The sequence below is a fragment of the Calypte anna genome, chromosome 6 (assembly GCF_003957555.1).
Source record: "Calypte anna isolate BGI_N300 chromosome 6, bCalAnn1_v1.p, whole genome shotgun sequence".
Classification (NCBI taxonomy): domain Eukaryota; kingdom Metazoa; phylum Chordata; class Aves; order Apodiformes; family Trochilidae; genus Calypte; species Calypte anna.
This window is the reverse complement of record NC_044252.1, coordinates 1,813,655-1,836,341: the sequence shown is the minus strand read 5'-3', so window position 1 is coordinate 1,836,341 and position 22,687 is coordinate 1,813,655. Positions and strand designations below refer to the sequence as shown.

At 42.7% G+C, this 22,687-nt stretch overlaps 2 protein-coding genes across 4 annotated transcripts in view; one reads left to right on the top strand and one right to left on the bottom strand.

Moving 5' to 3' along the window:
* Positions 1–3,814, bottom strand: part of ADK (adenosine kinase) — a 231,355-nt gene extending 227,541 nt beyond the window's left edge. Inside the window, exons 1-2 of the mRNA XM_030452818.1 lie at positions 3,800–3,814; positions 3,630–3,738 (exon numbers count right to left, since the gene is read on the bottom strand). Coding sequence (XP_030308678.1) covers positions 3,630–3,685 — 56 coding nt within the window. The 5' untranslated portion in view covers positions 3,686–3,738; positions 3,800–3,814. The remainder of the gene's footprint in view (positions 1–3,629; positions 3,739–3,799) is intronic.
* A 23-nt stretch (positions 3,815–3,837) lies between these two features.
* Positions 3,838–22,111, top strand: AP3M1 (adaptor related protein complex 3 subunit mu 1). 3 transcript variants are annotated; one of them, XM_030452816.1, is made up of 9 exons: positions 3,838–3,900; positions 11,145–11,420; positions 12,288–12,459; positions 14,301–14,438; positions 16,325–16,410; positions 16,779–16,912; positions 17,559–17,766; positions 18,973–19,117; positions 20,319–20,697. In XM_030452816.1, the coding sequence occupies exons 2-9, from the start codon at positions 11,148–11,150 to the stop codon at positions 20,417–20,419; spliced, it is 1,257 nt and encodes a 418-aa protein (XP_030308676.1). In that variant the 5' UTR covers positions 3,838–3,900; positions 11,145–11,147; the 3' UTR covers positions 20,420–20,697. The 3 variants fall into 3 exon arrangements, with proteins under 3 accessions (XP_030308676.1, XP_030308674.1, XP_030308673.1); XM_030452814.1 differs by lacking the exon at positions 3,838–3,900 and adding an exon at positions 4,076–4,183 and having other exon boundaries at positions 20,319–21,086; XM_030452813.1 differs by lacking the exon at positions 3,838–3,900 and adding an exon at positions 10,451–10,471 and having other exon boundaries at positions 20,319–22,111.
* The last annotated feature ends 576 nt before the right edge of the window (positions 22,112–22,687 follow it).

Genomic DNA, 22,687 nt, shown 5'->3' with positions numbered 1-22,687 from the left:
CACAACTTTAAAGGAAAGGTTGCTGCTGCTATGTCCTAAGTAAAGCAACATCACCAAAGTCTGTTGCTACTGTCTTCTAAAGTTATTTGTCTGTCTGCTTTCTACAGGGGTCTAAATCTCCATCTCAAGAAAAAGGCTACAACTTTCATTCTTCTGGGATCAAAGACAGCAAAGTCCTTGGTGTTTTAGATCTTTCTTTGTACTAAGAGGCCATTAAGAGGACTGACATGCAAAAAGTTAGCCAGATTTACAGATATGAGAAGCTAGGAAGTGAGAAAAGTATAAGCCACAAAGACAGAAACAGAACTGAATATAAACGGGGAGTGATGTGAAATTAAAGAAGTAAAAAAAGCCAGAGATTATAAAAGAGAATGAAAAATTATTTACTAAATTCTGAAAGCTTTGCTACAGCTAAATCAAAATATTCAGAATCTTCTTCCATTTCTAAAGACATGAGGAATAAGCTAAATTAAAAGCCAGCTTAATAAGAAAATTAAAAATGCATTAAATGACTGATATTTTTTATAGTCACCCATGTCAAGCTGTCTAAAATCTAGTGGAACAGTAATGACAAAGGACTGCTCTGCTAACAATTACTCACAGTGTGTTTGACTATTTATTCTGAAAAGGAAGAGATGTCCAATAGTAACAGAAGAAGAGGAATATTGTACTTTGTACTTTTAGCATAACATATTTGTCAAATTCAATGCTTACATTGTCTTTGTGTAGATAAACTGATTTGTCCAAAGAGCCAGCCACGTCACCACTATTCAATCAATACAGCAGCTGCAGAATGCCCAGAAGGCCGTTAATGCAGCAGAGGATTTCACAAGTTGGTTCCTTTTTTTTTTCTTTGTACCCATGCATATTTCTACACAGATAGGTAGATATAAGCTCAAACTTTTCTACAGAAAATGCCCCAATTCTTTCCTAATTATACCCATCTGCTAACAAGTCTGACTGTGGTTTTCCACAGACTCACAAGATAAAACCAAACCAAAGAGAAAAAGGACACAAACCCTTAGCAATTCTCCTTGTGATGTCTCTAGCAAGTTGATTCTACCAATGTGACAGGCTGTTTCCAGTTTTGCAAGCCTATTTTCTGTTCAAACAGTCCAGTTTACACACACAACGATATTTTATTTCACACAGCTGGGAGACAGTCAGAAGCCTGAAACAACTCAGCAGGCAGTCATGGCCTTGCCTAAAGCTCTTGGTTTTAGGAGGGATTTGCACCCATCAATACAGACAATGCAAAACCTGCCATCCAGCAGTTTAATGTCAGCACAACACATTGCTGAGCTGGGAGCCCTGGTTTGGGTCTCTCCAGCTTTGTGTTCTGCTCACTGGGTGGCAAAAGCTGGCCCATCCTACACTGCTCTCAAACTACTTCAACCAAACCTGGCAGTCAGCTTTGCCTACCTCTGGAGGAAGCAATATTCGTTCTCCTTTGTCTAGAAGGATCAAAAGGGACTAAAATAACAATAATAATAATAAATTATCCATTAAACCTCTCTCTCTTTGGGACAGAAGTTATGAACTATAGAAGAAGAAAACATTTGTTATTGTTGACAAGGTGTGGTTTATATTACAGAATGGAATTGAAATTATTTACATCATTCTTTACAGTATTGTGGTTCATACTGTATGGGAGAATAATAAAGTGCAACACCATGCTTGTCAAGTTCATTAGAAATGGTCTTCTGAAGGGAAGACTGGAGTCTCAGATGTAGATGTAGAGAACAAGTAGTTCTCCTCTCATTCTTGCTGTAACAAATACAGAGCTATTACCTCCCAAAATTTCCAGGTGATTTCTCACTTCTTTTTCTAACCTGCAGGTTAACTGTTGCAAATACCTCTCCCCCCAGCACATGTATCAGTGCTTTGCATTAGCTAGCACAACTAAGTCAAGGAACCTCGACCATTCCAGTACCTTCCATGCTGGCTTTTAACACAGGGCAAAGTCCCACAGCAGCACTCAGCCAAACAAACATTCTTGCTGCTCTCTTCAAAGGAGAGCAGAGGTCTGCCAAACCCAGTCCAACCACCTCACCAGCTTCACGACTGCAGTCTGTGACCCACAGCACACATTAACTCGATTTGATTAGCACTGTAATTACAGCATTTCTCCTCTTGTGAAACCGAGCTGGAGTCTGGTCTATGCTTCATCTTGAAATAACTCAAAATAGATTTAGATTATACAAGTTCTAACAACGTTCCTCGTGTTTCACCTGCTCGTGTTTTACCTGTCACACTTTACAAAAGTATTATTTTCAGTTTAATCAGTCTTTAGCAGAACATGCTACCTTGCCCTTTCATTCCACTACAAACAGCCTTCACATTTGTAACTCATTACTTCAAAAATATTCTTAATGGTTTTTTACTTTTTCATGTTTAGACTTGAAAGAGCTAAAATGCACTTTCTTCTAATAGGCTTTACCAACATTGCAATTACCAGCTTCTTACATTGAGGCCCATGGAAATAACTGCTGCTTTTTAATTTCAACCATACACTGCCACCTGCCATTTATTTGCTTTCTGAGCTCAGTTATATTTTTCCTCTTCCACTCTCTGCAGCTGAGCTTGTCAACTATTATTAGACTTGAAAAGTCACTCAGCTACCAAAGGAGCCAGTACCCTGACTTTGACAAATTTAACAGGATTAATTCTTTCAGTAAGGACATAAGTACTGAGAGGGACTGTTCTCATCTCAGCACTGAAGTACATCTTTCCTATGCTATATTTGAGAAAGTTATTAGTTATTGCCAAGGTAATTTAGGACCTTATGCCATTAATCCTCCTCACATATTGAACACTTGGAAGGAGAACAGCTACCTTACAGTTATATTCATGTCCCAACCATCCCGAGAAAACAAACCACAGACTGCACCAACAAAAGCCTCACTACAGCTCGCTCAGTACTCATTTTGCCCACGCTTCACACGTTGAGAAACCCTATATTTTCCTGCTCTGACATTTAAAAAATAAGCGACTTGTTTCTGTGCAGGCCGTCAGTCAGATGGGATTCGCTCAGCGGTACCGTATCACGCCAGGAAGGGAGCATCGCAAAAGGCACACAGATTATTTCAATACGAAAACACTCTAAAAACCACTACACATCCTGAAGACGATTTATCTGGTAAGGAAGGGGATCCAGACAACTCAATTCCTGTCTCACGAGGGCAGAGATCTCCTCGAGGGTATTACTCGGGGCGTTCAGAGGATCTTTTCCAAAGACGGGGAGCACGGGGGTGACAACCGGGGGTGCGTTTCCACACGCCTTGCTCCGGCCTTTCCCCCACCGCCCCCACCAGCCTGGAGCTCCAAAGCACCCCGGTACTGACCCGCTTCACGTTCCCGCACGGTCCCCGTTCCCCGCGGGACTGCCCCGCTACCTCCTCCACACGTGCCCGGTGCCGCCGGGAGGGTCCCTGCACCGCGCCCAGCCCAGCCCGGTACGGCGGGATCCTCCCGGGGTGATTCCCCTCGCTACAGGGCGGCAGCAGCACGTGTCTCGTCCTTCACCGGCGGCAGCAACCCCGCCGCCCTCCTCCGTGATACCGCGGGGTTCCTCCGTTATACCGCGGGGCACCTCCGTGAAGAAGAGCCCCTTTCCCGCCGCCCGTTACCTCAGTTGCTTTTGCTCCAGCTTGAGCTTCTTAGCTTGCGGCTCCCCCGCTGCCATCTTCGCAGCTCTCTCTCCTCTCACCTCAGCCCTCCCGCCAGACCCAGCCCGCCCCGCCGACCGCGCCGGCACCGCTACCGGGGGGGCGGGGGCGACGGGGCGGGCGGCCGCGCCTGGCGCCTGACGGGGAGGGGGAGGCCGCACCGCCCGACACTCCTGCCCGGCCCGGCCCTGCGCTGCCGAATCGCCCGCCCGGCTGTTTCCAGCGCCTGAAGGCAGCCCCTCCGTGTCCCTTGAGGGGGTGGCGGGGAGGCGGTGGGGGGTTGTTGGCGGCGGCGGGTCCGGTGTGTCCGGCGGGGCGGTTTGAGGTGCTGAGGGGGGGGAGGAGGTGTCCGTTATTCGCCGCTCAGCTCAGGCAGCGCGCGGGGCTGCCCGCGCCTCCGACGGGGGGCGGCCCCACGCGCGCTCGGCGGGCCTCGCCGCCATCTTGGCCGCTGCCCCGGGAGCGGGACGGGCCGAGTCGGGCCGGGGCGAACGGGCCGCACCGGGCCGGGGGAGGTATGTGGGGCGTAGAGGGCCCAAGCCGCTGAGAGGGAGGGTGGGAGGGAGGGAGGGGGTGCGTGGGGAAGTTGGTTCCCGTGTTTTCGGGGGAAGCGGTGGGGAGGGCCTCGGAGGCAACCGCGGGACCCTCGCCTGAGGGGAGCTGCCGGGTGGCGGCCACCGGTGACATCCCTGTCAGCGGGAGACAGCCCCTTAAACCCGAGGCCGATTAAATACGGATTATTTCCGTGTTTGAATAATAATAATAAACAGAACACAGGTTTTGGGGGGGGGGTTGTTTTTTGTTTTTTCTTCCTGAGCCTTCAGGCCTTGTGCCTGTCCGAGCTGCCGGGCCTGCTTTCCATCCCTGGAGGGGCTCCTGGGGACAGTGTCCCCCTCCCAGGGGGGATGTGCAGGGGTTATATTCTCTGCAGTGCTGAGCAGTGAGGAGGAGGAGAAGAGATCAATCCCCAAGGAGATAATTCGGTTTCGTTTGTAGAGACGGCCCCGAGCCTGCAGGGTGATGCAGGAGCTGCCATGCAGGGCCCTGTGCAGGAGGGGTAGCACCCAGCTCACCTCTGTCTTCCCCAGCACAGTTGCAGACATGGGGGTTCTTGTGCCTGCTTAATTAGCAAGGGTCCTCTCCCAGCCCCCTGAGTGTAGATTTGTGTTATCGGCACTGCAAATCAATCCAATTCCATCTTCCTCACTGAGCTCTCCAGTACCTAACAGGGTAATTGGGTGGAGGTTGTGGCTGCTTTTCTTCCAGTGCTGCTCTACTTTGAAGTCACAATGTTATTTACCGTCTTTTAAGTGCGGTGAGTAATTTGTAACCATTAGGCGCTGATCAAGCGGGAGGAAGAGCTTCTCTGTTAAATGTCGCTATTGTGTAAACAACCAGGCAAAAATCGTGCCTGAATAATGAAAATGTGTTCATAGGAGGCAGGCTGCAATATAGGAGAAGAAAAGATATCTTGCAAGAAAAGCATATGCAAATTAAATTACTCCTGAAAGAGGTAAAACGATGGAAGCAGTGTTTTACAAAAGAACAATGCCAGCTACAGGAATGATTCACCTGGTACTTTCCAGCAGGTTTAAATTGTACCTGGCTTCTCATTTATTTAAACAAACAAACAAACAGAAAACATAAACCCCAACCAAACAAAAAATAAACCCATCTGAATTGTGTGTCACTGTAATTGTCTAGCATTTAATCTGTGGTGTGTTGGGTGCTAGTTCAACAGTGCAAGCAAATCTGCTTTTGTAAAAAAAATAAAAATAAAAATAAATCGGGAATAGGACAAGGAGATGTTTTCCTGTCTTTGTGTATGTACCAGAAAATCCCTTGCAGATGGCAAATTAAACATAAGACCATTCTACACCCTCTAGTTTTACTGCCCTTGTCCAGAAATTAAATTTGCCATTATGCAAGTTCTGTGCCACCTAAGTCTCAGTTGCTCTTTCAAACAAATCTCTCTCCTTACAAGCAGTTCTGCATTAAGAATTTTGAATAGAAACCTTGTAATGAGGATTCAGGAAGGAGAAATTGAAGTCCTTGAGGTAGAGAGGGATGAACAGCAGGTGACAAGTGGCAGCTTTGCTTCATGGCTGTAATAATGGGAAGAAACCAAATGAAACTTCTTTAAAATGTTCTTTCCTCTAATTTCCCATTTGTTTTCCTCCAGCTTTCCATACAGCTTTCAAAACTTAGTTAATACACTGAAAAGAGGTGAAATCCTTTCTATGTTAATTCAACACAATGCATGGGTGGTTGCTTTTTGACAAGAACTCTTTAAGACTTGATATTGGGAAGCCTGATTTTCTTCACATAGGATGAAAGAATTAAAGAGTGCAGTTCTCCTCTCTTCTCATGGAGGAGGAGGGAGGTAAAAATTGTTACCTACCTTCTTTTTACCACCTGTGTTTGGGAGTGCACATGTGTGTGTAAGAGCTGCCACTTACAGCAGGGTTCCAGTGATACTTGTTGGCTCTGCTCTAGGATTTCAGTAGTGACTGGTGCTTTGGCACAGTGCTTGTCCTTTTGAGTGCCTCTTAAAATAGAGCCCATGAAAAAAGAGCAGCACAAAGCTGCTGCACTGCCACTCTGGCTCCACAGACTTAGGAGTGAATTGGGAGAGCACAATGGAAAACATCTTTGTAAAGAACAATTGAGATGAGGCTTTTATATCCTGTAATCGGATCCTGATGCCTTGGCCCTTCAGAGTTCTCCATGGTTTGGCTGGAATATGAGCCTAATTATCAGCCTGTTCCTGAAAATCCTGGTGGCAGTAAGTGTGGGACAAGGCATTCCCCTTACCTGTGTCCATGTGGTCCTGTCTGTGCAGTACTGCTCTGAGAGAGTGACTTTCCCAACTGGTTCCTTCGTAGTCCTAAACCAGCTTATTTTTATGCAAATTGTGTTAGAAATGGTCCATCTTCATGTAAAAATGTGGTTCTAGCCATCAATTTTTAATTGTTTTGCTGTTTTCTGTTGTTTTGCTTGCTGTTTTTTTCCTCTTTCTCATAAACTCTTGCTTTTTTAGCTTTTACAGCCAAGCTTTCTGTTGTTGCAGGCCCTAAAGGGAACTGCAGTTATTCAGGGTCTAATATTTTTCTCTTGGCAAGAGACAGAACCATCTTGCCAGCAATTAGAAGATTTATACTGGAACTAAATTGAACAAAGGCACCGTGCAAATGTATTATTGGAAAGCTCATCAGTCAGGAGATGAAACACTGCACAAATTCTTGGGCAGGCTGTGATTGTTATTCATAAAAGCATGGGGGAAGTTAGAAATTTTGTTACAGATAACAACACTGATTTAGAACAACCTCGAGTATTCTCAAAGGGCTACTTCCTTTTGAAAACAATTCCAGAAAGTTTCTAACAGTGCCTTAAGACGAGAGTAAAGATAAATAAATGTCTACTGAGCATCTGGGAAGCGAAGTCTTTAATAATAGAGATGATCTGAGAGATAAAATATGCATCTGAATAGTTGCAGTGAGACAACTGCTTCATGGTATTAAGTTAGAGTTGAGTTGAGCTGTGGGAGTTTTGCTTGATGAACAGAGAGGGACACCAAGCAGTTCTCAGGAAGGATTGTAAAAGGGTTTTCCAATGTGCAAGATACTTAAGCCAGGGGCATCTTGTAAGTAAAAAGATTAATGACACTTGAGCAGCAGCAGCAAGATACCCCTTACAATGACAGGAGCTCTGCAGAAATTGTGAAGTTACAGAGCATTAGCATTTCAGTAAGATCTGAGACTTCCAGGTGTAGCAGTTGAAATGACAGCTTGTGCTGCTGTGTCGGGTTGGTTCAGCCACTCATATGTGTGTTCAGAGCTACTGTGTTGGCTGTCCTGAAGATGCCATTCAAGGACTTCTCTTGATCAGCTTTGCTGTTTTCAGAGCTGCTGAATGAGGCTGGGGAGGTGGGGAGCAAAGGTTGTCTGGTTTTGCCACATCTGTGATACATTTGTGACACATCTGGAATTTATAGGAGAAAGGTAAGCTACAGACCAGCTGATTGTGGCAAAAATGTTATCTCTAAAGCAGAAATAGAACTGCTTATCTTAGCTTATTTCCTTCTCTGGATTACTTTAAGCATTTGATTACTTTCCATTCACTAGAAGTTCATTTCCACAAATACATAACAGAGGCTCATATCACCCACCCCCCCCAGTCCTTCCACCCTTCAGAAAAGCTACACCAAACACAGGGAACCTGGAAGCTGTGGAATACTTTCCCAGGGCTCATTTGGAGCCTTTTTGCTGTGATTATTACTAGTTCTAAAGGGCATTGCAGAGGTCAGTGATAAATTCCTCTCTTCCTGGTTTTCAGAGCTTTGACTGTAATTCAGCTCAGTGTTATGGAAAAGCAGCTGGTAACAGTATTGCTGCATTAATTACATTTTAGAGTACGTAATTGCAGCAAAAGACAAGCAAGTGCAATCAGTCTTTTTTCCCATTCTTGCAGCCTCACTCTCTTGCCAATGAGCTCCACTTTTGTCTTGTCAGCCTGCTGGGACTTCAGTCCAGATGTTTCTGAGCCAAGAAACTGAAAAAATAGTAGCATTGCAAAATCCAGAGTTAGTCAAAAGATACAGACTCGGCAACAGTATATTGAAGGCACCTCAGTTAAGATACTTAGTCCGTGAGGACTTCAAAACTTGGTAGGATGGAAATGGCTGCAAAGAATCACCTGGAGTTTAATGTGGCTGAGCAGGGATGGGAAGTCTGAGAGAAGCAGCAGCAAAACTTCTGCTGAGCTCTCTGTTGCTGCAGTGTGTCTGAGATGCCTTTCAATCAGGCAGTAGTATGGAAGGCTGTCAGCCCAGTAAAAATGAACCCTAATGCCTTACTCTGGACTAAAGATGCAAATAATAAGAACTCACATCTTCAGTCTGCTTCTTAGGTAGGTCTGACAGCAGTGAGATGGGAGGCATGGGCTTTTGAAATAGTCCTAAGAACACAACTTTGGTGTTTTACACAGAATGGTTTTTTGCCTCCATCTCCAAGTGGTGGATGTGTTTACTGCTGCACAGATGCTCTCAGGATTCTTAAATTTTGGTGGTGTGCTATTTGCTACTGTTATTTTAAACTTGCAAACTGGTTCAAGACCTTTACCCTCAAAGTGCTGCAGCTCTTAACATGCTTTGCTGTTTGGCCACGAGAATTAAACTTGACCTATTGGTGTGAGGAAGCTTAGTGTTACTAGTTTGATTTCTTATGTTCAGCATTTTTTCTTTTTTTTCTTTTTAAATCCACTGTTCTAATGAGATAAAAGAAGGTAGGGTGCTGAGAAATGACTGTTTACATGTCTGAAATTAAAGCTGGCACTCACAAATAGGCTTATCAGGGAAATCTTCAGAATTGGGAGCACAGTAATTTTTGTTAAATAATAGCTCACATAAGGTATTTGTTTTTAGTAGTGCCAGTTGTAAGATACTCGACATGAAATCCATCTTTTATTGGCTAAGGCCAATTGTTTGACCATGTGTGGGATAAATCAAATTACTTGGTCTTGCATATAATAGACTAATATCATTATTGCTGGGACAACTTATCCTAGTCAGTAGGGAAGCAAACAGAACTGTGAGGGGGTTTGAAGGGAACTCATATGCTAGAAGCAGAATAATCATATATCATGGGAAATCCTGCAATCCCCATCTTCCTACCCAACAGACAGGGGAGGCAGCTAGGTGGGATTTTACTGGTCAGCTTGCACAGTTTCTCTCAAGCTGCAAGCTACCAGACATGGTCCCCTGGGCCAGTTTGCTGATCCAATTATTCATCTCAAGGCCACAGAAATGTTCATACAAACACAGGCAGTACCTGGGCACCTTGGGGCAGGTGAGTAAAATGGGGGCAGTGTTCCAGTGCTGCTGCCCTGTGATTCTGTGGGTCTGCTGCCTGGCTGTGCTTGTTAAAAACATATGGGGAGCAATGCAGCCATTTCTGAAAATTAAAAGCACTCTGTTACACGTACCTGTACTTTTTCAGAGTCTTCTCTGAAGCAGCCTGCAGTCCAGCATAGCTTCTCCACAGAGGGCTGTAGATCAAGTCCTCTGGAACTGGAATCATGCTTGTACTGAAGCTCTCCTGTGCAGCTCTGTGTACATTTACCAGGAACAGGGTCTTGCATTTGTTAACAGATAATGCTGCTGTATCCACATTAAAATGTACAGAGAACTTTTCCAAGCTTGATAGCTGATCACCTTTGGGCTGCCTTGGTGTGGAACAATACTGACATTCAGTGGTTGATTATACTTGCCACTGCTGGGTGTCTATCCAGGAGATTTTGGGGGGTTTTAATGTTTAGAGCTGGCTAAATTCAGAACATGTTTGGTTGAACTGGATTAAAGCAATTGTTTCAAGGCTCCTTTATAAGAATGCTGTGCTTACAGCATTAAACTTTTCTCTTTAATTTGGTCCAGGAGAGATACAGTAGAAAGATGCAATAACACTTTGTAGGCTGGTTTCCTTTCACACTCTTTAAGCAAATTGGCAATCACAGTTTCCAAAAGAACTTCCTCTTGTGTATCATTGGCTGAGTTGGATTTTTCTGTCCACATTTTGACCAGTGGTCTTTCTGTGTCTACCACCAAAGGCAGTGTGCTCTTAGCAGGAGGTGTCTAAGCCCTGGCAAAGCCCCAGTGAGGATGAGCACTTTGCTGACATGCATGTGAAAGAGCAGCTGGAGCTGAGAATGTGGAAAGCTGGATCTTGGCTCTTTTCCCACATCTGCTGACTTAGGTGGAGGATAGCATGCTAACTACCTTCTTTAGGAGTCCTTTTTCACCTTCTCTGGTGAGCTGTGAAACACATATTTTTGTTTAGTCAAGATCTGCAGGGCTAGACCATTTTTCAGTGTTACAAGTGTGCTGGGAGGTCAGCCTGGTACTCTGGGCTGGGTTTAGTCAGACTAAAAGATGCACTTTAGAGTCTTGGAGTCTTTTTAATGAATTCCAACCCTTTATCCAAGTGCAGCTTGGCATAGATTGTAAGTAAAAGACTAATCAGCCAACAACTCCAAAACACTTTTCTAGTTCAGTAGCTGAAAGCTGACAAGCTAAAGAGCTGTAACTTTAAGATAGGGCAATTCTTAGTTAAGCATGTAAATGTTATGCAAACTTCACTGCCATAGGAAACTTTATGTATAAGTTTCCTTGAAAAACAGCTTTTCTTTGAGAAACAAGTTACAAATACCAACTAGGAATTAAAGTGGAAATCAAGGGTGCTAGCTTCTTGCTTACATTGTGAAATGTAAGCCTTAATCCACTGTGAAATATTTCCTGGTGAAACATTCCTCTGAATAAAGAAAATGCAGCTGGAAGAAAAGCAGCAAAGCAGATCTTTTTCTTCAATTCACAATGCCTGCTAGTAAAGAATAACCACTACGAGAAAGGGAATCTGGAGAAGAAATAATGTCAATCCTCAAACCATTTGTTTATTTTGATTTCTTTGCCTGTGTTTCCAACAGAAAATGATCCACAGCCTGTTTCTTATAAACTGTTCTGGTGATATCTTCTTGGAGAAGCACTGGAAGAGCGTTGTGAGCCAGTCTGTGTGTGATTATTTCTTTGAAGCTCAGGAGAAAGCAATCGATGTTGAGAATGTGCCTCCTGTCATCTCAACACCACATCACTACCTCATCAGCATCTATCGGGATAAAATCTTCTTTGTGTCTGTCATACAGACAGAAGTGCCACCACTCTTTGTGATCGAATTTCTGCACCGAGTAGCAGACACTTTCCAGGTCAGTCACCATTAAATCATTCTAAAACTAACACTTGATTAGTAAAAACTTTTACCATTTTTTGAAACTAGCAGATTTTGGGGTTCTTGGATGCTGATGGAAGATGAAAAGCAAAAATTTAAGGTCCAAATTTTTAGGGTCCAAAAAATTCAAGGGTTGGACTCGATGATCTCTGAGGTCCCTTCCAACCCAGCCTATTCTATGATTCTGTGATGATTCTATGAAAAGATTCAAAGGGAATTTTTGCATAAACTTCAGTGGCAGAAAGGTAATAAACCCTCTTGTCAGCAGATTTCCCTTCCCATTGCAATTTTTAAATCAAGCACTGGTTCATAAAAATACAAAAGAATAGAAGGTATATTTTGTGTATTCAGTTGATTTCTGGTTACCAGTGCACAAACCTCACTTTGTAAATGCTGGCTCTTTCCTCTAAGTTTTGGTATTCATGTTATCCAGATGAAAAGGAATCATGAAGGGAAGAATGAGCTGTGAAGTGTGGGTCAGTTTTCAACCCATTTCACAGATACTATAAATAAAGGAAGCTCTGTGAAGAGCATTGCCAACAGGCAATCTCCTTATTTTACAAGAGACTTCTATCGGAAAATGTGTTAATGTTCACAAGTGGGGGAACCTTTGGAACACATAAACCAGATTGTTTTCCCCTTCACACTGTATTTATTTCTAATTAGATGATAAATGTAACCTTAACAAATGATGTTATCAGGGTACAGAAGTAGCTAGCCAGTTTAGGTACTAAAATTCCTTGATAGATTAGAGGGTTTCTGTAATCAAAAAAACAAACAAACTTTTGCAAGGCATTTTAACAGGAATAAAAACCCTCTCCTTTGTAATCTCTGATTTGTTTAGGATTACTTTGGCGAATGTTCTGAGACTGCAATTAAGGACAATGTAGTTATTGTGTATGAACTTCTAGAAGAAATGTTAGACAATGGCTTTCCACTGGCCACAGAATCTAACATCCTGAAGGAGCTGATCAAGCCTCCCACAATCCTGCGCTCCGTTGTCAACTCCATCACAGGTATGAAAATAATTTTCAGCAGTGACTGCCTGCTTAGAAAGAAAGCCCCATCATGCTTCATAGCTAAAAAAGCTCATATTGGGGTGAATCTGTAACGTGAGAGTTGAATAAAAGCAACTTTCTCTTTATTTTCAATTTATGGCTTCCCCCCTTGATATCCCCAGTCCATCCACAGCTGCCCAAGTCCCTCAGGAATAGCAGCAACCAGCACAGACAGCACATACTGGAGACAGGTGCTCTGGGAAGGGTACAGAGCTAGCCCCAGGCCTTGAATAACTGAGGGGCATTGGAGAAGGTTATGCATTTTATAAGAACATCATTGTAGAAAGGCATATAACTTCTATCTAATAAATCTTTGCTGTCTGGGAACAGATAGCAGGAAGGGAAACAAATAGGCTGTCTTCAGCCTCCCCACCACCCTCAGTAATCCCTTACATTTGGAGCTGGTTTCACACTGTTGTAAGTGGCTGTGCACTGACAGAGCCAAATGTCTGTCAGCTGAGCTGGTGGAATCTGCTTGTCTGGCACAGGGGTGCAAGGGAGGTACAGATGGAGGTGTCACATGGGGTCAGAGATATGTGAGATGTCTGCCTGTATATTGTGTTAGAGAAGGGAGCAATGTGGGCTGCAGGGCCACACAGAGGTAGTGCTTGGAGGAGCTGGTCTTTGAAGTGGCATGTGTGGTTTAATTGTTGAGTATAAATCTCATCTGGTTTAGTTTCTGGGGTTGTTTTGTTTGTTTTTCTTTTGGTTGGTTTTTTTTAATGTGTTTTTTGGATGGTAGCAATTATACTTACAAAAAGATATATACAATGTAATGGATGAGATACACCACTATCAAGGCAATTAAGACTTCTGAAGCCAAGGGTTGCAGCATCAAATCCTCTTGTTTTATCTAAAGCCTTATTAGAATTCTCTAGGAGCCTAAAGCACCTGCCCTGGGGGGCCTGCATCTTGTCACTATCAGCAAGCTCAGTACTGAGCAGGTGAGAGTTGTTTTCACTGTACTGGGATTCCAAGATTAGTCACCTAAGCCCCAGAAGTGATAAGCTTTTTCTTTTCTCTGTTTTAAAGAATAAACAGTTTACTTTATAACTAGGTAGCTCAGGAAGCCCTTTTCCCACACTGGGTGGTATTAAGAACCAAGAGCCAAGGCTGACAGCAAGGTAGGCAGGGGCAGTGGCATCACTGTTAACTTGAGCCAACAGGTCAGGGTGAGGATCAGGTGATAACAGGGTCATCTGTAGCTCAGTGATTGTCAGCAAAGTCCAGCAGAAACAAGTCAAGCCAGAAAATGAAGTCTACAGGCCAAGGTCTGGATCCATTTGGCAGATGGTCAGGTGCAGACGTGGCTGTTGTTGCTGCAGAGCAGCTCAGATGGGTACCAGGGGTGAAAGGCTCGGCCTAGCAGCTCCCAAGCAAAGGGGGTGGGAGCTCTCCCCAAGGCTCCCTCCAGGTTTGTCTTGATACAGCCCTGAAGGCAGACAGCTAAAACTCTTCAGAGAAGGGAGAAGTGTTCTTAAGGCCCCCCCAAAGGAGCTGTAATGTTTTGAAGTGTAGTGATGAAATGCTTTGCAAGATGGAGTCCCACATCTGCTCCCACTCCAACCTCCTGCTGACTCGAGCTTTGTGTTGTGCTCTGCAAAATATAGTCTGAAAACTCTTAAGTTTGGACACATCCTCAAAGTGCATTCATATCACCTAAAATGAATGAAATTTAATGAGTCTAGATTCTAGTCTGCAGATCTTGGGGGCAAATCTTGCTTTGGTTCTTAATTTTGTCAGTTTAAATATTCCTCTTGTAATCAATTACTGACTTTGAGCTCCTTCTCCTTTTTAAGGCAGTAGTAACGTGGGTGACACTCTTCCCACTGGACAGTTGTCCAACATTCCTTGGCGCAGGGCAGGGGTAAAATACACAAACAATGAAGCCTATTTTGATGTCATTGAAGAAATTGATGCAATTATAGACAAATCAGGTAAGATGCCTTGAAAAGGCTTTTCTGTTTGTTGTTTCTTTACATTTAGCTGCTGATGTTTAGAGAGAATACAGTCCAACTCCTTTTTTGCATGTTTTCTATAGATGAATCTATCTTAAATAGAAATACACAATTTAAAATGACTTGCCCAAATGTGTTTCTTTTACTCATCTTAAGATAGTAATATGCTCTAGGCTGCTTCAGGAACATCCACAAGGAATATTCTGTACTTACATGTTTTCTGTTTGTAGATTGATTATCCCTTAAGAGATAGAAAAATAAGTAATGGAAGTTTTAAATGTGATGAGAAAACTATCTCCAGTTGTTCTTGCCAACAATTTACTGTGGTCCTTTTAGGCCCTCACATGAGCAAGACAAAAGCTTTCATTAGCTTTTCTTCTAATAGCAAGATAAAATTTGGTGCAAAATAACTGGACAGCATTGTTTCTTTTATATATAAGCTGGAGCCAGATACTATGAAGCATAATAATACTCCTTTCTTTTCTGAAAATGAAAGGTGAATTTTCCAAACACAAAAATCTTTAATCTGAGATTTAATTCTAAGGAGGAATCTGGTAAGTTTTACGTAAATGTTGCCAGTGCCAAGAAGTAGAAAAGATTAATCCAGAAAGAGAACTGCAGTGCTGTGATCAGGAGCCTTCTGGTTTGGTTGTTGTTGGGGCATTACTAATGCTGAAGGGTGCATGACACCATTTTGTGGTGGTATGTGGAAAAGCTCTGATTTCTTCATTCAGTGCTACTGACATAGCAGTAGTCAACGTTCTCTTGGTTCCAGACACCAGCTCAACAAACACTTTGGCCACTACTGAACTGGAGAGTCATAAATACCTATTGTGCAGCTCTTATTCTGGCTGTCTTGAAACTAAAAGCAGCAGCAGTCAGTCAGAATATCCTGATGCCTGTCAAGACCATGTGTTTTTCTGTATGTATTTCAAGCCCAATCAGTGTCTATTGAGTGTTTAAATTTCCTGTTGAGGATCCACTGCAGTAGTCATAGATACTCTTTTGTGCTCTGATCCCTTTGGGACTAGCAACTCAACCATCTTCCTTCCTGCCCTTCACTAGACCCAAGAAATAGATACGGCTGCTTCCCTAGAACAGGGATGTTACCTTGTTTCATAGGGATATGGTTAACTGCTTTCATCTAAAACAAGATCCATTCTTTTAAGGCAAAATGTTAACCCACAGTTTCTCCTTCCCTTTGGCTTAACCAGCTATAGATTCCACATGTCTCCTAAAATAACCTTTGCTTGTAGGACTGACTAGTCCAGACTCCTGCTCATGCCTTTCTGTCCTTACACAGCATTTAAGGAAATGAACCCTTCCTAGATAAAATGCTTTGTATTCTGTTTTTGTTTGGGTTTTTGCTATAGATTTAATATCAAGATTAATATGTAGTCCCACTGTTAAACAAACCATATATATCTGAAAGCCAAGGTTGTCTGGAACTTTATAACACCAGTTGATTGTGTTTTAATGTGCTTCAGCTTCCCTGCACCACTACATAATTTGCTAGTTTTCTGGAGACAAGGAAGAAAGAGAGGAAGATTCAAGAGCTTGCACTTTCTGAAACTCTAATTTGCTCATTGCTGGCAACCAGTTTAAACACATCTAGCACAAGCCCTGTCTAACAGCTGGCAGGAATATAGTTAACTGATCTGGGACAACCTGTTTGCTCTGGCTCACAGATTTTAGCAGTCTGCCCAGGCCACAGGTAACTGGAATGATCAGTCCTGGCTGTACTTGGCATGTTCCTGGATGTTGTGCAAATGTCATCTGTGACCTTTAGCTGCAGTTCACAATGTTTGTTCAGCCCCTAGTACTAATATTAAGTCGTGTCTTTTTTTTTTTTCCCCTCTCCACAGGTTCCACAGTGTTTGCAGAAATCCAAGGTGTTATTGATTCATGTATTAAGCTCTCAGGAATGCCAGATCTTTCTCTTTCATTCATGGTAAATTTATCATCTATTTGGCAATTCTAATTGCTCAGGATTTCTTTTTCTTAATGATGAGAGTTAAAACAGTTTTAAGCCCACAATCACTACTCAGTGCATTAAAATGATGAAAAATAACAAGGTTTGCATTATGTTGCAGAGGTTGCTGCACTCCTCACTAGTTGGGATGGCTTCTGTCTGCACAAAAAATACACTCACAGGAACTTGTGAAGCCAGAAAGCCATCTAGCTCTGTGACACCTCTCTGATAGTGGCTGGGGATGATATTTAGAGTCTTAAGAAGCAATAAGTGTGGATAGTCCAGTAGGTGTTTCAAACTGCTGGTACCTGAAGAGGTTTCACTCACCACTTTGCCACTCCTGACAGAACCCACGGCTGCTGGACGACGTCAGCTTCCACCCCTGCATCCGGTTCAAGCGCTGGGAGTCTGAGCGAGTCCTTTCCTTTATTCCTCCTGATGGGAATTTCAGACTCATCTCCTACCGTGTCAGCTCACAGAAGTAGGTTTCTGTTTAGCCACTCTGCTGCTTCAGATGCACCACTTAGCACCTTCCATCCAAGTAACTCCTCATGATGGAGTTAACAAAATGCTCATTCTTGGGTTTTGTCTCATCTGTTGCTCTGTCCCCACTAAAACAAGAGAACAGGTTTTTAGTGAGTTGTTGGTATGCAGCAACCACTGGGAAAAACCAGTGGGATAAACCAGACCTGACAGTAATATAGGGTTATTCAATTCTGGTAACAATTGTTGCTGCTATATGCCTTGTGGCTAAGTCTCTGTGTGTATACAGAGAACTCTGATTGTCATAAAAAAGCAAAAGGTCTGGACTGCAGATATTTGCAAACTAAGTCTGATTTGACTTGTGGCTGTTCTGAGAAATGGCTTTAAGAAATAAACAGGTGGAGGGAGACAGATTAGGACAAGTGATGTGGAAGGAAATATTTTTTTTTTCCCTGGGATTCTCTGCTAGTACAATCACTTCAACAATCATGTTGAAGAGCCCAATATCACTTTTCACTTTTGAAGCAAACTGGTTCTAACTTGGGTGCCTGCCAGAAACACAAGAACTGTTTATTAGAAAGAGCTTTGTTTTCTGAAGCAGTGAAGTAGCCAGGATGCTTTCAGCTACTGTCTTCTCTTTTCAGCTTAGTGGCAATTCCTGTCTATGTGAAACACATGATCAGTTTTAAGGAAAATAGTTCTTCAGGAAGATTTGATGTTACCATTGGACCAAAACAGAATATGGGGAAAACAGTAGAAGGAGTTATCATGACAGTTCACATGCCAAAGGCTGTACTTAACATGAACCTCACTGCTACACAAGGCAGCTATACATTTGACCCAGTTACTAAAGTAAGTATTAAGCTTTTCTTTATTCAAATATCTAAGACAACATTAGAACAAGTCATACATATTGCAGACCACTGTTCCACACTTAGCAGGCAGCTTTAGCAGATGTTTACGAATTAAAAATCTTCTCTTGAAAAGCTGCTTCTCCAAACTTAGCTACACAGCAGTAATGATTTCTGGTTTTCCATTCTCCTTTCCCTTCCTCTCTCCCTTTCCCTCCTCTCTTTTCCTCTGCTCCTTCACCCACTAACACTTCTCTTTAGTGGACACAGTAGTATTTTGCTGGTGGTTTCATTTATGAAACCTACAATCTACATTCCTTTAAACATACTTATCTGGAGAAAATGCAGTAGAGACTTGAAAATAGGTAGCCAGAAAAACAAGAAGTACAAGAGGAGAAAAAAAACAACTAAACAAAAACTTCTTCCAAAAGATCTGCCTGAAGATGCACAGGAAGGAAAACAAAGGCCTTAAAACCTGTATCTTGGGACTGCTTTCTTGCCTCTCAGCTGGGGTTTGAGACCTGAATTTCCTAAAGCTCCTGAAACTTTTTAGTACCCAGGAACCATTTTGCTGAAACACAGTGTGAGCCAAGCCACTCTGCTGGCTCTAACACCCTGCTCTGAGCTTTCTGCTGGCCTTGGAATATCTCAGCCAGAGTTTGATTTGAATTGTAAGTGAAAGCTCTCCAAGTAACATTTTGTTGCAAAAGGAATAGACCTTGGTCTTTTAAAAACAAAATCACCAAGAGAACCACTTGAAGTCTCCTTTCCTCTCTGGACAAATAAATTATACTGTGTTTTTAGCAAGAAATGGAATAACTAGATGGATTGTAATTGCAAAAGCTTTGAGGAGTAGGGAGAACTCACATTTTTCTGCATTTACCAACAAATTTCCAGTTTGTGATGAAAAGAAAATAAAAAACAAACAGAACAACCCTCTTGAGGATAAGTTAAAGGCCAGCTTGGCCCCAGGCACTTTCTTACAAGTGACCCTTACAAAAGTTACACTATCCTGTTCCCTGACAGGGCAAAAGAAGTGCTGGAAAAAGAGAAGCCCAAACCTGCCACCTTCCAGTCAGTGGGATAATTCTCACTACTACCAGGCTACTTTCTATACCCAGCCTGCAGACTCAAAGCTTGACAAAAACTTGACCTCATGCATTATTTTCTGGAATGCTACTGCTGCTCTTTCCTGTCTCCTGACAAGGTGTTAGCCTGGGATGTTGGCAAAATTACTCCTCAAAAGCTACCAAACCTGAAGGGCATAGTGAACCTGCAGTCTGGAGCCCCCAAGCCAGAGGAGAATCCCAGTTTAAACATCCAGTTTAAGATACAACAGCTTGCAATTTCAGGTGAGTGAATGGGTTTCACATTAAATTGGTACAGACAGAATGAGTAGCAGTAGAAAACAAAATGAGAAACTGATACTGTTAGGGATACTGATGCAAAGTCAGCTTAGTCTAAAAAGGAAAAGTCTGACAGTTCCCCTTGCTGGGAATTGTGTGGGAATTGTGAATTCCCTTTTTTTTGCTCAAGAAAGACTTTGAGAAGTGCACAGAAGAATGGATTTGTCTTTGTTGACTTGTGCATTAAGCATGCAACGTTATCCTTTCAGTGAAGAATGATGGATGATGGTCTAGCATGCTGCTCTTGACTTGCTTTAACCTTGTACCACTAAAGCCCTTTCTAGTGCTCAAAAAACTCCCTTAAAGAATACCCTTCTTATTTTTTCCTTCTGGAGTTGGTTAGTTTTTCATCTTCAAAACAATCTGCATCAGAATCAAGTCTATAGGGTAAGCACAAAAGTAAATTTAAAGCAAATAAGGGTTCAGTCTACAATGGAGAGTTGTCTATGTGTAAAGTGCTTCTGCAAGCAAGCTTGGCAGATTAACACCCTGACAGAGCAAAGACATTTGCATGGAGGGAGAAGGAGTGAAGAGATCTGTGGTAGTGCATGTAATACTTTGCTAGGTAAGTACCAGCTTATGGTCCTTTTGCTTCTTAGAATACTTTGCTGAGTAAATAAATGATTAGCCCTCATACAAGACACAATCCTGCAGTTTCTTCTCACACTTGCAGTCCAATAGTTTTTATCTAACAAAGCATTATGGATCCAATATCTGGATGCTAAAGGTGTTGGGCCTGTGAGAAAGCAAGGAACAACTCCAAACCTTTATCTACTTAACAGTTACCAGCACTCCTAAGCTTAGAGCAGGAGCTTGCTGGGGCTTGAAATTATCACTAAAAATGTAAATTGTAAAACATGTCCTTGGCTTCAGCTGTCAGTGGCAGTGAGTGCAGTGTAGAGGAGCTGGAGAAGACAGACTCAGTTGTTCAGCACTTCATCCCTTGGCAGGAGAATATTGGCTCATGGAGTACAAGAGAAAAAAGTTCTTGCCCTCCCAGGGCAGCTGTGAGCAGGTGATAGGAATGGCAGGAAAATGAACTTCCAAACAATTTCAACATGCTTTAAGAAAGCAGAACTGTGAGCCATGACTGACATAGTTTCTAGCATTCTGCTTTCAACTTGGCATTTGGTTTTGTCTTTTTCAGGGCTGAAAGTGAATCGCCTCGACATGTATGGAGAGAAATACAAGCCTTTCAAAGGTGTCAAATATATTACAAAAGCAGGAAAATTCCAAGTCAGGACATGAGAAGATGCTCTGCTGCCAAGAGGAAATTCCCCTTAAAAAAAAACTTGACTGCTTAGTGACTTATGTTGCTATTAATTAGGTGCCAATTAATAGGCACCAATTAGTTTGGGATCAAAGAATTTGTGCAAAGCAGCTCTTAAAATGAAGGCATAGCTTAGATTTTCTTATTACAGCTTTAAAATAAGGTAACTTTTTTTCTAATACACATTCACTTTTTTGTTTTTTAATGGAATTATCTTGACTAGTTTGATAGAGGTGAGCCACAGAATGTTGCAAACACTACACTGCCAGTCAGATACCAAAGCCCAGAGGCCAAGCACATTCAGAAGGCCAGACAGGCCATTGGGAGAGCACATTTTGCTGCTGAAGCCACCTACAGAGAAAGCTCTGCTGTCCTCACAGCCAGCTGCAAGCTGGAATTCCACAAAGCATCACGTAATCCCTTCAGAAAGAGAGAGCAGCAGTAAGAGGGGCAAGGGTCCCACCAAGGGCCTAGAATATAGCAAGTGTCACTCCTGAGAAAGAGCTTCTGATGAAGAAAAAAACCCATCAGCTTCATTTCCTTGTTGTTTACAAGAAAACGCCTTTCTTAAGAAGCATTTGCCTTAATCAGCTTTCATTTGTGCCATCTGCAGATGAGCTGATAAAAATAACATTCTGCATTAAATCTGGGAGGTGATTGTTGCTTCAAGTAATCCACTTTCTTGTCACTCAGTCTGATCATTGCCATCCTTTTTTTTTTTTTAAGAAGACAGTTGCAGAGAGTAAGATCTATTTTTACGTGAAGCCTTTGCTTTGTTTTAGGTTCCACTTGTTCCAAGTGGACACCACCAGGTTTGTGCCATGTGTACATTGAAGTGTAGCTTTTTAGGTAGCACAGTAGGAGTGTCAAATGTATTTAATGGTTGTGTGCTTTAGTGTTATGAAATAAAGGGAACTCTTCTGCAAATACCCTGTCTCTTGCTGAAACTATTCATGATGCTCCTAGGCAGAAGACATCTAATACACAATTAAGACAAATAATACAAATAATCTGATATTTGCTACGTTTTTGCTGAACCTGATGACTATATGCATCTATTTAAAGTTCAGAAAGGGCATTTAGGAGCATGGCAGCTCAGCTCCCTTTCATATTTTGTATTTCTAATTGGAGAGCAATTAATGCTTAGGTTATGACAGTAGAAAGGTACAACAGCAATGATGCAAAGCTGGATGAACTTTTCCTTATACAGCAGTATAAACTTGCTGTCTCTCAACTGATCCACAGTCCCTGCTGTCAGGTTTCAAGCCATGTGATAGGAACTGAAGTCTTTCAGCAGTCAAAATTTTAAGTTGAACAACCAAAAGAAAAAAAAAATCCAGTCTGAAAACCAGGAAGGAGAACCCATCTGAATGCTGGCAGCAAATTAGGAAGGAAAGAAATGAGCATATGGAAAGAAATGAGCATATATTCTCTGCTGATAACTTTGGTAATATCACCTGGGTGTTAAGAGCTACCAACCTTTCAGTTCATCTTTTTAAACCAGACAAACAGCCATCAGGTCATTATTACTCCTCCTGCAGCCTCAGACTTGTCTTCAGCTGAAACTTTGTCCCAGGCTGGAGCTGCTCTCTGCCAGCAGCAGATGGGAAACACTGCAAGATGCCCTCTCAGAACAACCCCATCACCAGTACTGAACATCCAACCCTCACACCAGTGCTTCCCTTTGGCATGGGACAGAAGAAGCCTCACTGCCCTTCTGGAACTCTGGCACTGGAAGAGCTTTCATCCACACTTCAGAGCCCCACCAGAAGTCAGTGTCAACATGGATGACACTCACCTGGCAGGAAAGAGCCCTGAGCATGCAAGTGGTTTCCACCAGGGAAATGGCCTTTGCTGTGAGACTTCTGCCTTTTCCTGCCACTTCTTCAAATACAGGAAACTCAGCTGCAGAATCTGCAGAAGTGGGGACTGTATTCATATTCTCCCTGCTAAATAAAAAATAAAAATAAACTACACCATAGAACAGCACCCACATGCAATTGGAGGATGTCAATTAGTGCTTGCCAGCTTTTTCTCTCTTTTTTTTTTCAGGTGTCCAGCTCTGAGTGTTGACAAAAGTGACTGTCTGAGGTTCTCATCCTCTGATCCAGACAGAAACAGAACTTTGTGGAGCAGTATGAGACCTGGATTTTTTTACCTTTTATTAGTAAACCCCAGATGCCTCCCAGCACTGTGGGACTCTGTTCAGTCCTACATCACCAATGAGTGTTGGTTCCACTAGGTCA

Excerpts from the sequence above, each read along its gene's own strand:
- AP3M1 (XM_030452813.1), top strand. The coding sequence starts at position 11,148 with ATGATCCACAGCCTGTTTCTTATAAACTGTTCTGGTGATATCTTCTTG. Across the intron at positions 16,913-17,558 it reads TACCGTGTCAGCTCACAGAA|CTTAGTGGCAATTCCTGTCT; the intron begins GTAGGTTTCTGT and ends TTCTCTTTTCAG. Across the intron at positions 19,118-20,318 it reads ACAACAGCTTGCAATTTCAG|GGCTGAAAGTGAATCGCCTC; the intron begins GTGAGTGAATGG and ends TGTCTTTTTCAG.